The 14,936-nt window shown below is 52.9% G+C and overlaps 1 protein-coding gene across 1 annotated transcript in view; it reads left to right on the top strand.

The window, feature by feature from the left end:
- Positions 1 to 14,936, top strand: part of LOC126457191 (uncharacterized) — a 237,090-nt gene that overhangs the window by 139,677 nt on the left and 82,477 nt on the right. The window contains exon 7 of the mRNA XM_050093282.1: positions 5,694 to 5,940. Within this exon, the coding sequence (XP_049949239.1) occupies positions 5,694 to 5,940 (247 nt within the window). The remainder of the gene's footprint in view (positions 1 to 5,693; positions 5,941 to 14,936) is intronic.

The following is a 14,936-nucleotide window of genomic DNA, read 5'->3' as shown; positions in this document are numbered from 1 at the left end:
ACACCCCCCCCAGCCGCCGTGCTCGCGCCCCCACACCCCCCCAGCCGCCGTGCTCGCGCCCCCACACACCCCCAGCCGCCGTGCTCGCGCCCCCCCCCCACCGCCCCCCCCCCACCGCCCCCCCCCCCACCGCCCCCCCCCACCGCCCCCCCCCAGTCGCCGTGCTCGCGCCCCCCCACACCCCCCCCCAGCCGCCGTGCTCGCGCCCCCCCACCCCCCCAGCCGCCGTGCTCGCGCCCCCCCGCCCCCAGCAGCCGTGCTCGCGCTCCCCCCCCCCAGCCGCCGTGCTCGCGCTCCCCCCCCCAGCCGCCGTGCTCGCGCTCCCCCCCCCCAGCCGCCGTGCTCGCGCTCCCCCCCCCCAGCCGCCGTGCTCGCGCTCCCCCCCCCCCCCAGCCGCCGTGCTCGCGCTCCCCCCCCCCCAGCCGCCGTGCTCGCGCTCCCCCCCCCCCCCAGCCGCCGTGCTCGCGCTCCCCCCCCCAGCCGCCGTGCTCGCGCTCCCCCCCCCAGCCGCCGTGCTCGCGCTCCCCCCCCAGCCGCCGTGCTCCCGGTCCCCCCCCCCCCTGCCAGCCGCCGTGCTCCCGGTCTCCCACTCCTGCCAGCCGCCGTGCTCGCGCTCCCCCCCCTCCTGCCGCCGTGCTCGCGCTTCCCCCCCCCTGCCGCCGTGCTCGCGCTTCCCCCCCCCTGCCGCCGTGCTCGCGCTTCCCCCCCCCCTGCCGCCGTGCTCGCGCTTCCCCCCCCCCCCCGCCAGCCGCCGTGCTCGCGCTCCCCCCCCCCCCCCCCCGCCAGCCGCCGTGGTCGCGCTCCCCCCCCCCCCCAGCCGCCATGCTCTGCTCCCCCCCAGCCACACTACTCTCCCCCCCCAGCCACACTACTTTCCCCCCCCAGACACACTACTCCCCCCCCCAGCCATACAACTCCCCCCCAACCACACTACTCCCCCCCCAGCCACACTACTCCCCCCCCCCCCCAGCCACACTACTCCCCCCAGGCGCCATGGTCGCTCCCCCCCCCCCCCAACCACACTACTCCCCCCGCCCCAGCTGCAGTGCTCCCCGCCCCAGCTGCAGTGCTCCCCGCCCCAGCTGCAGTGCTCCCCGCCCCAGCTGCACTGCTCCCCGCCCCAGCTGCACTGCTCCCCGCCCCCCCAGCTGCACTGCTCCCCGCCCCCCCAGCTGCACTGCTCCCCGCCCCCCCAGCTGCACTGCTCCCCGCCCCCCCAGCTGCACTGCTCCCCCCCCCCAGCTGCACTGCTCCCCCCCCCCCCAGCTGCACTGCTCCCCCCCCAGCTGCACTGGTCCCCCCCCCCCCCCAGCGGCACTGCTCCCCCCCCCAGCTGCACTGCTCCCCCCCCCAGCTGCACTGCTCCCCTCCCACCAGCTGCACTGCGCCCCTCCCCCCAGCTTCACTGCTCCCCACCCAGCTGCACTGCTCCCCACCCCCAGCTACACTGCTCCCCCCCCCCAGCTGCACTGCTCCCCCCCCAGCTGCACTGCTTTCCCCCCCCCCCCCAGCTGCACTGCTTTCCCCCCCCCCCCCAGCTGCACTGCTGCCCCCCCCCCCCAGCTGCACTACTGCCCCCCCCAGCTGCACTGCTGCCCCCCCCCAGCTACACTGCTGCCCCCCCCAGCTACACTGCTGCCCCCCCAGCTGCACTGCTGCCCCCCCAGCTGCACTGCTGCCCCCCCAGCTGCACTGCTCCCCCCCCAGCCACACTGCTCCCCCCAGCCACACTGCTCCCCCCAGCCACACAGCCCTTCCCCTCAGTCACTCTGAGCCCGCACATCAACTGCCGCCCTCCCCTCCCCCCGCCCCACAGTTCACACTGACGCCTTCCCCTCTCCCCGCCCCACGGTTCACACTGACGCCTTCCCCTCTCCCCGCCCCACGGTTCACACTGACGCCTTCCACTCTCCCCGCCCCACGGTTCACACTGCCGCCCTCCCCTCTCCCACGCCCCACGGTTCACACTGCCGCCCTCCCCTTCCCCCACCCTACAGTTCACTCTGCCACCCTCCCCTGCCCCCAATCCCACAGTTCATGCTGACCCCTCCCTCCCACAGCTCATAGTACTCCCCCCCCTCAGTCCCACTGCCCCCTCCCCGCTACACAGTGCCCTCTTGCCCTACTGCCTGCCTTCCCTCCCAGGTCACACTGTAACCCTCATCCTGCCGCAACTGCCTTGGTCCCCTGCCATCCACCTGCGACCTGTCTTACTGCTTATACAAACTTTGGTCCCACTGACACCCCTACCTCCACCCTCCTACCCAGCTACACCTGCCCCTCCCGTCAGTTACCCTTGGCTGCTATTCCCAGCTACACTAGCCCCCATACTCGGTCATCCCCCATACTCGGTCATCCCCCATATCCACTGTCCAACCTCCCCCCCCCCCCTCAACAGCTGCTTCCCCACCTCCTGCCCAACTCCCTCAACCGGATGCAGCTACTCCCCCCCTTCCTGCTTAACTCCGCACACCACCCACCTGCTTCCTCCCTCTTGCTCAACTGCCAACCCCACCCAGCAGCTTTTCCCCCCACCTGCCCAACTCCCCCACCCCACCCAGATGCTTTTCCCCCTCCTGCTCAAATCCCCCATCCTACCCAGCTGCTTTCTCAACTCCCCCGGCACTCTCCCTCCCCCACCGGCACTCTCCCTCCCCCGCCGGCAGACCCTCCTGACCAATTGTTCTTATCACCCACCTAGCACGTGAGGACCTCAACACCTGCCTGCCAGGAGTTCCCCCAGCTCACCCACATTCCATCAACACTCCCTTGCCCTGAATTTGATTCCCAACCACCCTCCCACGAAGACCCATACCCCAACTTTCCCCCTCCACCCTAACTTACACCCCATCCTGACTTTCACACAGCCTGACTTCCTCTCCCTGGCTTGCCACTGCCCTGTTTTACTGCCACGCTGGCTTGCCATTGCCCAGTTGTGCTACCAGCCCGGCCTGTCTTGCTGCCCCGGACTCTCCCTGTGCCCCGGACTGTCCCAGGCTTACCCCCACTCCATCTCAATCCGCACCGCCCCGTATTACCCCACCGCCCCGTATTACCCCACTGCCCCGTCTTACCCAAGCTAACTGCCTTCCCCCCCTGCCTGTGCCCAGCCAACTGCCCCCACCACAGCTTACCAATCTCCCCCTCTCCCAGCTTACCTATCTGTCCCCCCGCCTCAGCTTACCGCTTCCCCGCCTCAGCTTACCGCTTCCCCGCCTCAGCTTACCGCTTCCCCGCCTCAGCTTACCGCTTCCCCGCCTCAGCTTACCGCTTCCCCGCCTCAGCTTACCGCTTCCCCGCCTCAGCTTACCGCTTCCCCGCCTCAGCTTACCGCTTCCCCGCCTCAGCTTACCGCTTCCCCGCCTCAGCTTACCGCTTCCCCGCCTCAGCTTACCGCTTCCCCGCCTCAGCTTACCGCTTCCCCGCCTCAGCTTACCGCTTCCCCGCCTCAGCTTACTGCTTCCCCGCCTCAGCTTACCGCTTCCCCGCCTCAGCTTACCGCTTCCCCGCCTCAGCTTACCGCTTCCCCGCCTCAGCTTACCGCTTCCCCGCCTCAGCTTACCGCTTCCCCGCCTCAGCTTACCACCCCTCCCCCCCTGCCCCAACTTCCTCCACTCGGGTTTTCCTCCTTCCCAGGGTTTCCCACTACCCGGCTTCCCTCCCTGCCGACCCAGCTGACTCCCACCCAATTCGGCTTTTCCCCCCGGCCCGGCTCAGCTCCCCCTGGCCCGGCTCAGCTCCCCTCGGCCCGGCTCAGCTCCCCCTTCTACACAGCTCCTACCCTCCCCCCTGCGACGACCAAGCCCATCCCCTGTCCCAGCTCGCTTCTTAACCCTGCTGCTACCCTGCCCCAATGTTCCCACTCTCCTGACCTGACTCACCCACGCAACCCCACCATGACTCACCCACGCAACCCCGCCATGACTCACCCACGCAACCCCGCCATGACTCACCCACCATGACTTACCCCCCAACCACTCCTTCACACTCCATCTTTCTTCCCTCCCCCTCTTTATGACACCCCCTTCTTAATTACATCCTCTTGTTTCTTTCCTCACCTCTAGCCTCCCTGCCCTCCCTTCGTTCCCTCCTCCTCTTCATTCCCTCCTCTTTCTACCCAGACTTTCTTGCCTCATCTCACCTCTCTTGCACCCCTGCTCTCACCCTCGTGCCACGGCCCTGCTCTCTCCTCCTTTCTTCTGCCCTGCTCTCTCCTCCTTTCTTCTGCCCTGCTCTCTCCTCCTTTCTTCTGCCCTGCTCTCTCCTCCTTTCTTCTGCCCTGCTCTCTCCTCCTTTCTTCTGCCCTGCTCTCTCCTCCTTTCTTCTGCCCTGCTCTCTCCTCCTTTCTTCTGCCCTGCTCTCTCCTCCTTTCTTCTGCCCTGCTCTCTCCTCCTTTCTTCTGCCCTGCTCCCAACCCCCTTCCCACTGCCATGCTCCCACCCCCCTGTCCTCCTTTTGCCCCCACCACTCCCAGTCTTCATTTTCCTTCCTCATCCCTATTTTCTTCTGTCCCTTTTGCTAAATTATTCTTGTCTTTCTTTCCTTTGTCCTCCCTCTGTCTTCACTTCCCTTCTCCTCTCTTTTCTGCACTTCTCCTCTCTTTCTGCACTTCTCCTCTCTTTCTGCACTTCTCCTCTCTTTTCTGCACTTCTCCTCTCTTTCTGCACTTCTCCTCTCTTTTCTGCACTCCTCCTCTCTTTCTGCACTTCTCCTCTCTTTTCTGCACTCCTCCTCTCTTTTCTGCACTCCTCCTCTCTTTTCTGCACTCCTCCTCTCTTTTCTGCACTCCTCCTCTCTTTTCTGCACTCCTCCTCTCTTTTCTGCACTCCTCCTCTCTTTTCTGCACTCCTCCTCTCTTTTCTGCACTCCTTCACCCCACCCCCACCCTCACCCCCACCCCCTGCCTCCCTCTGTCCGTCTTTCCTCCTACTTCTTACTGCCCTCTTCCATTCATCTCTCCTCCTCCTCCTCCTTTTTCCCCCTCCTTCCTCTTATTTCTTTCCCCTCCTTCCTCTTATTTCTTTCCCCTCCTTCCTCTTATTTCTTTCCCCTCCTTTCTCTTATTTCTTTCTCCTCCTGTCTCTTCATTCTATCTCCGCCTTCCTCTTCGCTCTTGGCCCTCCCTCCTCTTCGCTCTTGGCCCTCCCTCCTCTTCGCTCTTGGGCCTCCCTCCTCTTCGCTCTTGGACCTCCCTCCTCTTCGCTCTTGGGCCTCCCTCCTCTTCGCTCTTGGGCCTCCCTCCTCTTCGCTCTTGGGCCTCCCTCCTCTTCGCTCTTGGGCCTCCCTCCTCTTCGCTCTTGGCCCTCCTTTCCCTCCTTGCTCTTCCTTCCTTTTCCCCCTTCCCCGTCGTGCCTTTCCCCCCTTCCCCGTCATGCCTTTCCCCCCTTCCCCGTCGTGCGTTCTCCATCTTCCCCTCTTGCTGTCGCCCCACCTCTGTTTCCCCTACCCACACTTGTTTTTACTCAAATATTTCATGTAAGGAACAACCCTGTTTTCATGTAAGGAACAACCCTGTCTTCTGTGCAGCACATTTTCAGGAAAATCGTAAGTACAGTTGAGTAGCAAACTTTTGGTATATTCGCTTTTCTCTTATATAAGGTCTTATGAGGAAAATTTAGAAAATGTTGTTTGGTCTGTGTGATATGTTCACTCATGAAGAATTTATTATTGTGAACAAATGGTTTAATTTGCAGGCAACAGCTCAACCATCTGGAGGTTCCCAGCTTGTTTCTCTTGCTTCCAAAGCTGGAGGACATTTAACAAGTGGAGGCCAGCAGAGAGTTATAGTTACGAACAACACAGCTGTACCTCTGCATGAGCTAAGTTTACCTACGGTTGTGCACACATCTGATAGAACCATAGTGCAAAATTCTGGTGTTAGTGATTCAGTTGTTACAAGCAACAATATGGTTGTAGTCAACAGGAGTCCACCTACACAAGGTAAAGTTTTACAGAACATCGATGTAGAATTAATACTGTAAAGTGTAAAGTAAAATTTCTTTCCAGTTATCCGTGAAATTCATGGCTGGTAGCAACAGTAGTTTACTGTGATTCATATTGTGCATGCCAGTGACTACTTGTAATTTCAGTTGTTATTAACATCCCTTGTAATATGTAAATTATGTTTGGACATATTGTGTTGGAATTATGCCATAGAATATTTGCACACTTCATATCCTGAGTTGACTCTGATTTCTACCAAGGCATCATAAAACTGCTGTTGCATAGCAGATCCAGTTTCCGGGTGTACATATAAATTTTTAAGATTTCTGTCAGGGTTTATCATTAAAATATTGTTGCAGAGCAGATCCATTTCCCAGGTGTGCATATACATTTTTAAAATTATTGCTTGGTGCAGTCAGCAGAGAACCAGGTCCAGGTCATACATATTCTTACTGGGAACATGAGGGAAACACACAGTCCTAAATAACCAAGTTTTATTATATAGAACAAGTATATTAGTAAACAGGGAGTAACCACCCAACTGGAATAAATTTGACAACTGACTGCTTAGAGGCCTGAGTATGCACATACAAAGATACTTTCCTGGCAGATACCAGTGGTATTAAGCAGCATGCACTTGTTGTGCCAGGCGACAGCAGCCCTGGTGTCCGCCCCATTGTGCAGCACATCATTCGAATGCGGCACACGCTATGCTTGCCTTAGTGGCCCAACTTTATGATCACGGTGGGTGTGGTAACTAGCAATGCTGCAACAGCCAACACGTCTGGGGTGTTCATGAGGGCAGCAAGAGATGCGAGGAGTTCCCCGTCCACTGGGACTGATGCATACAGTCGAAAGTGACTGGGAGGAGTGCACTCCGATTGTCGTAGGCTCGCAGCGGGCAGGAAGCCACCTTGATGTCAGGGTCCGTGATGAAGGGCCCCAGCTCTGGGAACAACAGCAGCAAATTGGTGAGGAGAAATGTTGGAAACCCTGCTGATGGTGTTGCAGGCTCAGCACAGGAGGAGGGGCTGGCACTGGCTACAGGAAGCAGCAGTGGAGAACAGGAAACTGGCAGTGGTAGATGAATATGCAGCAGCTGGTCCTAGGCCTGTAGAGGCAGCTCAGTGCTCATCCTGAGATGCAACTGGTTCCAGTGGCATGCCACAAGCTGATCGTTACTGCCCACTGTGAAGACACAAAAGCCGCACTGGCTATGGAAAATGTCTGTGATTCAGGAGGGGGGGGGGGGGGGGGGGGGGGGAATGTCTGAAACCTCTGGCCCAATTGGACACACCAGAGGCGAACTTTGATAAAACCCGTGATGCTAGGGGACACAGTATCAGCAGCATCCATGGTTGGCAGCCTTGCATGAGCTTGGTGGGATTCTTGGCCCCAATCTGGCTTCATTCTGTACAACCTTCAGAAAAATATGAGCTGCCCCAGTGGGAAAATCTGCCACGTACTTGCGCATGTGTCTCAAACATCCCGATGAGATGTTCCATCTCGTTCCAAATGTGAATGGAAAGGAGGAGCCGTGACATGACTAATGCCATTGTGGTTATAAATGTCCTTGGAAGATTGAGCCATGAACTGAGGACTATTGTGCAAAACCAAGCAAGTTTTCGGTGGAGAATATCTTTGACAGGGCCTTGAAATTCGCATCTGCTGTTGCAGCCAGACAACAAATGACATAAGGAAAATGAAAAAAATGGTCAGTTGCCAACAACCAAAAGTTCTTTAGAAGTACAAGCATAATCAATATGGACACACTCCCAAGGCTATGTAGGAGCCGGCCATGGTGAAAAAACCGTGCACGGTGCTGACTGGTTGTCCCGGAACATATGGCAGGCCACAACAAAGTGTTCCACATCACAGATTCATGCGAGAGGACACCCAGTGACCGTTATGTAATAAACAGAGGATCTCACGCCACAGAGCCGCTGGAATCACAACACAGAAAGAAAATTTGTCTCTTGACAAGAGAACAATGCCATCCAAGAGGGAGAAATGATGGTGCAATGCGTAATTATTCTGAAGGGGGTCCAACACCTGGCCTGTTGACGTTTTGGACACCTCTGTTGTACCATGCACACGACCTGCCAGAGCATCAGATATACTGCCATAGCAGAGGCAATACGGAAAAACCATCTAGCATGTGTGCCTCCAGTTGAAAACAAAGCAGCTCCACTTGTTCGAACAAGGGGTCTGGGCCCTGGTATAGAGTATAGCAAGGGCTTTGTTTTCCACCTGAGAATAATGTCGTTCAGTTGAGTCAAGTGTTTTTGGTGCAAAGGCAGTAGGCTGTTCAGAACCATTGGAATGTTGATGGGCCATGACCCCTCCCCTCAGAGACATTATTCCAAGCCTCATTCCAGGCCTCTGTCGACTTGCGGTGCGGGAAACTTCAAATTACTGTTCAGTATTCGAAACTACTTCCAGTGTAGAGTGCTCAAACTGAAGGACACAGTGGTGCACTTCCTTATCAGGGGCCGAACGAATGATAGCATCTCGGACCGTGATGTCCCCATATGATTCCTGAGCTGCTGTGACAAAGCGACATTTTCGACTAAAATCATGAAGCTCAGCCACCCAGCTTTGATACAATTGCTGCAGCTGTTTGCAACATTTGTAGAATTAGACACGTGCATGACCACTTGTGTAGTACACTTTTGGTGATAGGACGACAGCAAACGACACACATCGTCAATAGGAAAGCAATACTGGTTCCTGCAGAGGAGCTAACCTTGTGTGTGTCATCAAAGGTGTGGGCAACTGCCAGATTCAACATAGCCAACAAAGTTCCAAAATGGTAGTAGAGCATAACAGCAGTAAATCGTCGGGATCCGTAACACACAAAAATCCTACTCTTACTCATTAGCACTTATGTTCTTTCTGTGCAGTGAGCTACCTTAATTTAAGTATTAACTGTGTTTTTCTTACTTGTCACTTCTTCTTCCGTGTGTTTTTGCTTTTAGGAAGCTTTAATTGTCGAGTGCTAGTAATAGTGTTCCATAGATTTCGTGTTTGTTTTGAATACAATCAGAGAGAGTCCCTTTAGTCAGCCATAGTGCCAGTAGTGCTAGTGTTTGTTTTCAATGCAGTCCAGCGACAGGTAGTGCTATTTTCATTGTTTTCTACAAGAAGTGGCTAGCAACCACAGTTTAGTCAACAATCAGCCGCCTTCAGTCAATTAGCAGTCTAGTTAAAAGTTGATTAACTCTCTACAGTAAATTGATTTCTTAGGATGGATAGGATGTGTGACTGCTGTGTACGGACGCAGGAGGAGCTGGCTACTGTTCGCGAACAGCTGAACGTGTTGATGGCCGCAGTCAGCCGTCTTCAGGCTGCTGCCTCGGAGTGTAGCGGCAGTGGGGAGTCTGGTGCGTCGCATGGTACACCCCAGGTGTTACATGCTTCACTCACTGTCCCTGCTGTCGAGACATTTTCGCGGGTAATGGGCACGGTTGGGCCACCCTCTCCCCAAGGGGAGTGGCGGGTTCAGCGGCGTTCGCGGCGCACGAGGCGGAGGGTAAACGTGGAGGCCGGCCGTGTGGCGTGGCCCGCTCTGCCTGTGAGTGGACATGTGGCCGCTCCTTCAGCAAGGTCCGAGCAGGCACATGGGGGGAGGGGTTTATTAGTTATTGGGAGCTCCAACGTTAGGCGGGTGATGGAACCCCTTAAGGAAATAGCGGAAAGGTCGGGGAAGAAGGCCAGTGTTCACTCTGTCTGCTTGCTGGGGGGTCTCACCTGAGATGTGGAGGCGGCCCTGCCAGCAGCGATAGAGAGCACTGGGTGCACCCGACTGCAAATTGTTGCTCATGTCGGCACCAATGACTCCTGCCGTCTGGGCTCAGAAGTCATCCTCAGTTCGTACAGGCGGTTGGCAGAATTGGTGAAGGCGGAAAGCCTCGCTCGCGGGGTGGAATCAGAGCTAACTATTTGTAGCATCGTTCCCAGAACCGATCACGGTCCTCTGGTTTGGAGCCAAGTGGAAGGCTTAAACCAGAGGCTCAGACGATTCTGCGGAGATCTGGGGTCCAAATTTCTCGACCTCCGCTATCGGGTGGAGAAATGTAGGGTCCCCCTGAATAGGTCAGGCGTGCACTACACGCTGGAAGTGGCTACAAGGGTAGCAGAGTACGTGTGGAGTGCACATGTGGGTTTTTTTAGGTTAGAGAATTCCCTCCCTAGGCCTGACAAGATGCCTCCTGAGAAGCGGCAAGGTAGGAGTAGGCAAAATGAAACAGGGAATAACAATATTAATGTGCTAATAGTTAACTGCAGGAGCGTCTATAGAAAGGTCCCAGAACTGCTCTCATTAAAAAATGGTCACAATGCCCATATAGTACCAGGGACAGAAAGTTGGCTGAAACCAGATGTAAACAGTAAAGAAATCCTAAACTCAGATTGGAATGTATACCACAGAGACAGGCTGGACAGTGAAGGGGGAGGCGTGTTTATAGCGATAAGAAGTGCAATAGTATCAAAGGAAATTGACGGAGATCCGAAATGTGAAATAATTTGGGTGCAGGTCACGGTTAAAGCAGGCTCAGACATGGTAATTGGACACGGTAATTGGATGTCTCTATAGGCCCCCTGGCTCAGCAGTTGTTGTGGCTGACCACCTGAAGGATAATTTGGAAAATATTTCTAGTAGATTTCCCCACCATGTTATAGTTCTGGGTGGAGATTTTAATTTGCCAGATATAGACTGGGAGTCTCAAACGTTCACAACGGGTGGCAGGGACAAAGAATCCAGTGAAATTTTTTGAAGTGCTTTATCTGAAAACTACCTTGAGCAGTTAAATAGAAAACCGACTCGTGGCGATAACATATTAGACCTTCTGATGACACAGACCCAGACTATTTGAAACAGTTAACGCAGAACAGGGAATCAGCGATCATGAGGCGATTACTGCATCGATGATTTCAGCCGTAAATAGAAATATTAAAAAAGGTAGGAAGATTCTTCTGTTTAGCAAAAGTGACAAAAAGCAGATTACAGAGTACCTGACGGCTCAACACAAAAGTTTTGTCTCAAGTACAGATAGTGTTGAGGATCAGTGGACAAAGTTCAAAACCATCGTACAATACGCGTTAGATGAGTATGTGCCAAGCAAGATCGTAAGAGATGGAAAAGAGCCACCGTGGTACAACAACCGAGTTAGAAAACTGCTGCGGAAGCAAAGGGAACTTCACAGCAAACATAAACATAGTCAAAGCCTTGCAGACAAACAAAAATTACGGTATGCGAAATGTAGTGTGAGGAGGGCTATGCGAGAGGCGTTCAATGAATTCGAAAGTAAAGTTCTATGTACTGACTTGGCAGAAAATACTAAGAAATTTTGGTCTTATGTCAAAGCGGTAGGTGGATCAAAACAAAATGTCCAGACGCTCTGTGGCCAAAATGGTACTGAAACAGGGGATGACAGACTAAAGGCCAAAATACTAAATGTCTTTTTCCAAAGCTGTTTCACAGAGGAAGACTGCACTGTTGTTCCTTCTCTAGATTGTCGCACAGATGACAAAATGGTAGATATCGAAATACACGACAGAGGGATTGAGAAACAATTAAAATCGCTCAAAAGAGGAAAGGCTGCTGGACCTAATGGGATACCAGTTCGATTTTACACGGAGTATGCGAAGGAACTTGCCCCCTTTCTTGCAGCGGTGTACCGTAGGTCTCTAGAAGAACGTAGCGTTCCAAAGGATTGGGAAAGGGCACAGGTCATCCCCGTTTTCAAGAAGGGACGTTGAACAGATGTGCAGAACTGTAGACCTATATCTCTAACGTCGATCAGTTGTAGAATTTTGGAACACGTATTATGTTCTCGTATAATGACTTTTCTGGAGACTAGAAATCTACTCTGTAGGAATCAGCATGGGTTTCGAAAAAGACGGTCGTGTGAAAGCCAGCTCGCGCTGTTCGTCCACGAGACTCAGAGAGTCATAGACACGGGTTCGCAGGTAGATGCCGTGTTTCTTGACTTCCGCAAGGCGTTCGATACAGTTCCCCACAGTTGTTCAATGAACAAAGTAAGAGCATATGGACTATCTGACCAATTGTGTGATTGGATTGAAGAGTTCCTTGATAACAGAACGCAGCATGTCATTCTCAATGGAGAGAAGTCTTCCGAAGTAAGAGTGATTTCAGGTGTGCCGCAGGGGAGTGTCATAGGACCGTTGCTATTCACAATATACATAAATGACCTTGTTAATGACATTGGAAGTTCACTGGGGCTTTTTGCAGATGATGCTGTGGTGTATCGAGAGGTTGTAACAATGGAAAATTGTTCTGAAATGCAGGAGGATCTGCAGCGAATTGACGCATGGTGCAGGGAATGGCAATTCAGTCTCAATGTAGACAAGTGTAATGTGCTGCGAATACATAGAAAGATAGATCCCTTATCATTTAGCTACAAAATAGCAGGTCAGCAACTGGAAGCAGTAAATGCCATAAATTATCTGGGAGTACGCATTAGGAGTGATTTAAAATGGAATGATCATATAAAGTTGATCGTCGGTAAAGCAGATGCCAGACTGAGACTCATTGGAAGAATCCTAAGGAAATGCAATCCGAAAACAAAGGAAGTAGGTTACAGTACACTTGTTCGCCCACTGCTTGAATACTGCTCAGCAGTGTGGGATCCGTACCAGATAGGGTTGATAGAAGAGATAGAGAAGATCCAACGGAGAGCAGCACGCTTCGTTACAGGATCATTTAGTAATCGCGAAAGCGTTACGAAGATGATAGATAAACTCCAGTGGAAGGCTCTGCAGGAGAGACTCTCAGTAGCTCAGTACGGGCTTTTGTTGAAGTTTCGAGAACATACCTTCACCGAAGAGTCAAGCAGTATATTGCTCCCTCCTACGTATATCTCGCGAAGAGACCATGAGGATAAAATCAGAGAGACTAGGGCCCACACAGAAGCATACCAACAATCCTTCTTTCCACGAACAATACGAGACTGGAATAGAAGGGAGAACCGATAGAGGTACTCAGGGTACCCTCCGCCACACACCGTCAGGTGGCTTGCGGAGTATGGATGTAGATGTAGATGTAGAAGGAAACATGGTCTTAAATAACTAAGTTCTATTGGGACAGATAAGTGACAACAAGAATGTGGGTACACAGAAAGTAATCACACGACTGGAATTTGTGCCAACTGAGAACTTGGAGGCTCGAGTATGCAAGATACAGTTCCCAATGAGTGCCACTGGAACAATACTTTTTACAAGTTTTGGGCCAGTGGTGACTGCTGTCGACGATCGGGCCGCCCTTGCCGATTGCCTTGCTCATTGTGTGGCATGTCTTTCAAATGCTGACATGCCCAACACTTTCCATAGTGGCTCAACTTAAAACTGCAGTAGCTGTACCAACCAGCAGGTAACTACAGTACCATGTGTCCAGATCAGTACCTGGGGCATGAAAAGAGTGCAGGTGTTGCAGAATGCTGGGCGCCATTCAGAGTACATTTCCACACTGAGTCGAGGAGTAATCAAGAAATGTAAACAGCACAGTGTGACAGGACTCAGTACGTCATTTGCAAGCCTTTCAGTATTCAGCCATGGCATGTAACATCCAAGCTTGGCTGCTCTACAGTGTCCTATCTGACAGAAGTTGCGAAGGCAAAGGAAATGCATTGTAATTTAGACACCACAGTGGGGCTTGTCCACTGATACCTCTGGATGATGAGGACAGATAGTGGCATCAGCATCTATGATGGTGTTGCGTCCCACTTAAATATCTCCATTCAGAAGACAGTCTCAATGTATGGTCATCCCTTCTGCGTCTCCGATTCCGACGGACTACAGTCTTACTAGTTACAGGATAATTTGGTTGATAAATTGTGGTGTACTGGTTGCTGCGTGAGTGAAGACTTGGCCTCCTGGACCATGTTCAAATGGCTGAAGTGGAACGTAGGCTCTGCAAGCTGGCACTGCAGTTTTTTCACATCCATGACTGATAGAAGATGTAGACAAGCATGGGCCTTTCCCAAGTGAATGAAGGACCGTACCAAGTGACCGCAAAGCGGTGCCTTCAACCTTTTGGGCAGAGTACCTGAATACTTGAGTATCGCCTCCATGGCTGTACGTGGTACTGTCTCACTAGCTGAATGCTCTGTTTGCTGGTGTGGGTTGTCAGCTTCCACCTTCACGACAAACTGTCCTTGATATGCTGTTGGCACTCGCTTAAGCACATGTCCATCTTCAAGATTTGTGTATGTGTGACTGACTTGATGAAGTTTGAGTAAAGTAATTATATTAAGTCCATGTCTTGTTTACTACAGGCTGATACTTCTAGATTTATATAGTTAAAATTCTTCATTTCGGTTGCCATGGTATCAGTAGCTGCTGATAAATAGTTTATTACGACTATGACTGTGTATGCAACTATCAAAATGTGGTTTCCATACAACACGTTTCGTTTTACTCAATTAAGACATCATCAGTGGTTGATTGCAATGACTCTTTCTTACTTACAATGTGGATGTCATGATGTCTGTATGTAAGTTTCTCAAGAAATTTCCTCCTTGACTGGTACGCTAAAAATATAATAAAAGCAATTTGGAGATGGTGCACTGTGAGTAATGAGACAACATAAAATGGCTGTCGATAAAATTAGGCAAACATTAGGCTGAAAAGTGTGAGGAACTTTATTGTTTCCCCACTCCCTGCCTCTCACCTTGCAGGCATTTTTCTGAGTTCTGTACTGTGTAGGCTTTGGTCACCTACTAGTGATGGAGTTGTAATGCACAGATATTCCTTGCAATTGTGCTTCTTGCACAAATCCCACTGGGAAACTATGCTGCTACTCCATTTAGCTTTTCATTTTGGTCAACCAGTTATTAGATCATAAGAAAGAGATTAAATTTTGGCCACTTCCACATAATCACTGCAACATCAGTATGTATACATCCCAGAAAATGTGGGAAAAACCCAGGAGTTTTTGCATGTGGGAGAAAACTGAGAAAAACTTGGTATTTTTT

This window comes from Schistocerca serialis, chromosome 2 (genome assembly GCF_023864345.2).
Source record: "Schistocerca serialis cubense isolate TAMUIC-IGC-003099 chromosome 2, iqSchSeri2.2, whole genome shotgun sequence".
Lineage (NCBI taxonomy): Eukaryota > Metazoa > Arthropoda > Insecta > Orthoptera > Acrididae > Schistocerca > Schistocerca serialis.
This window is presented reverse-complemented; position numbering and strand designations above follow the sequence as displayed.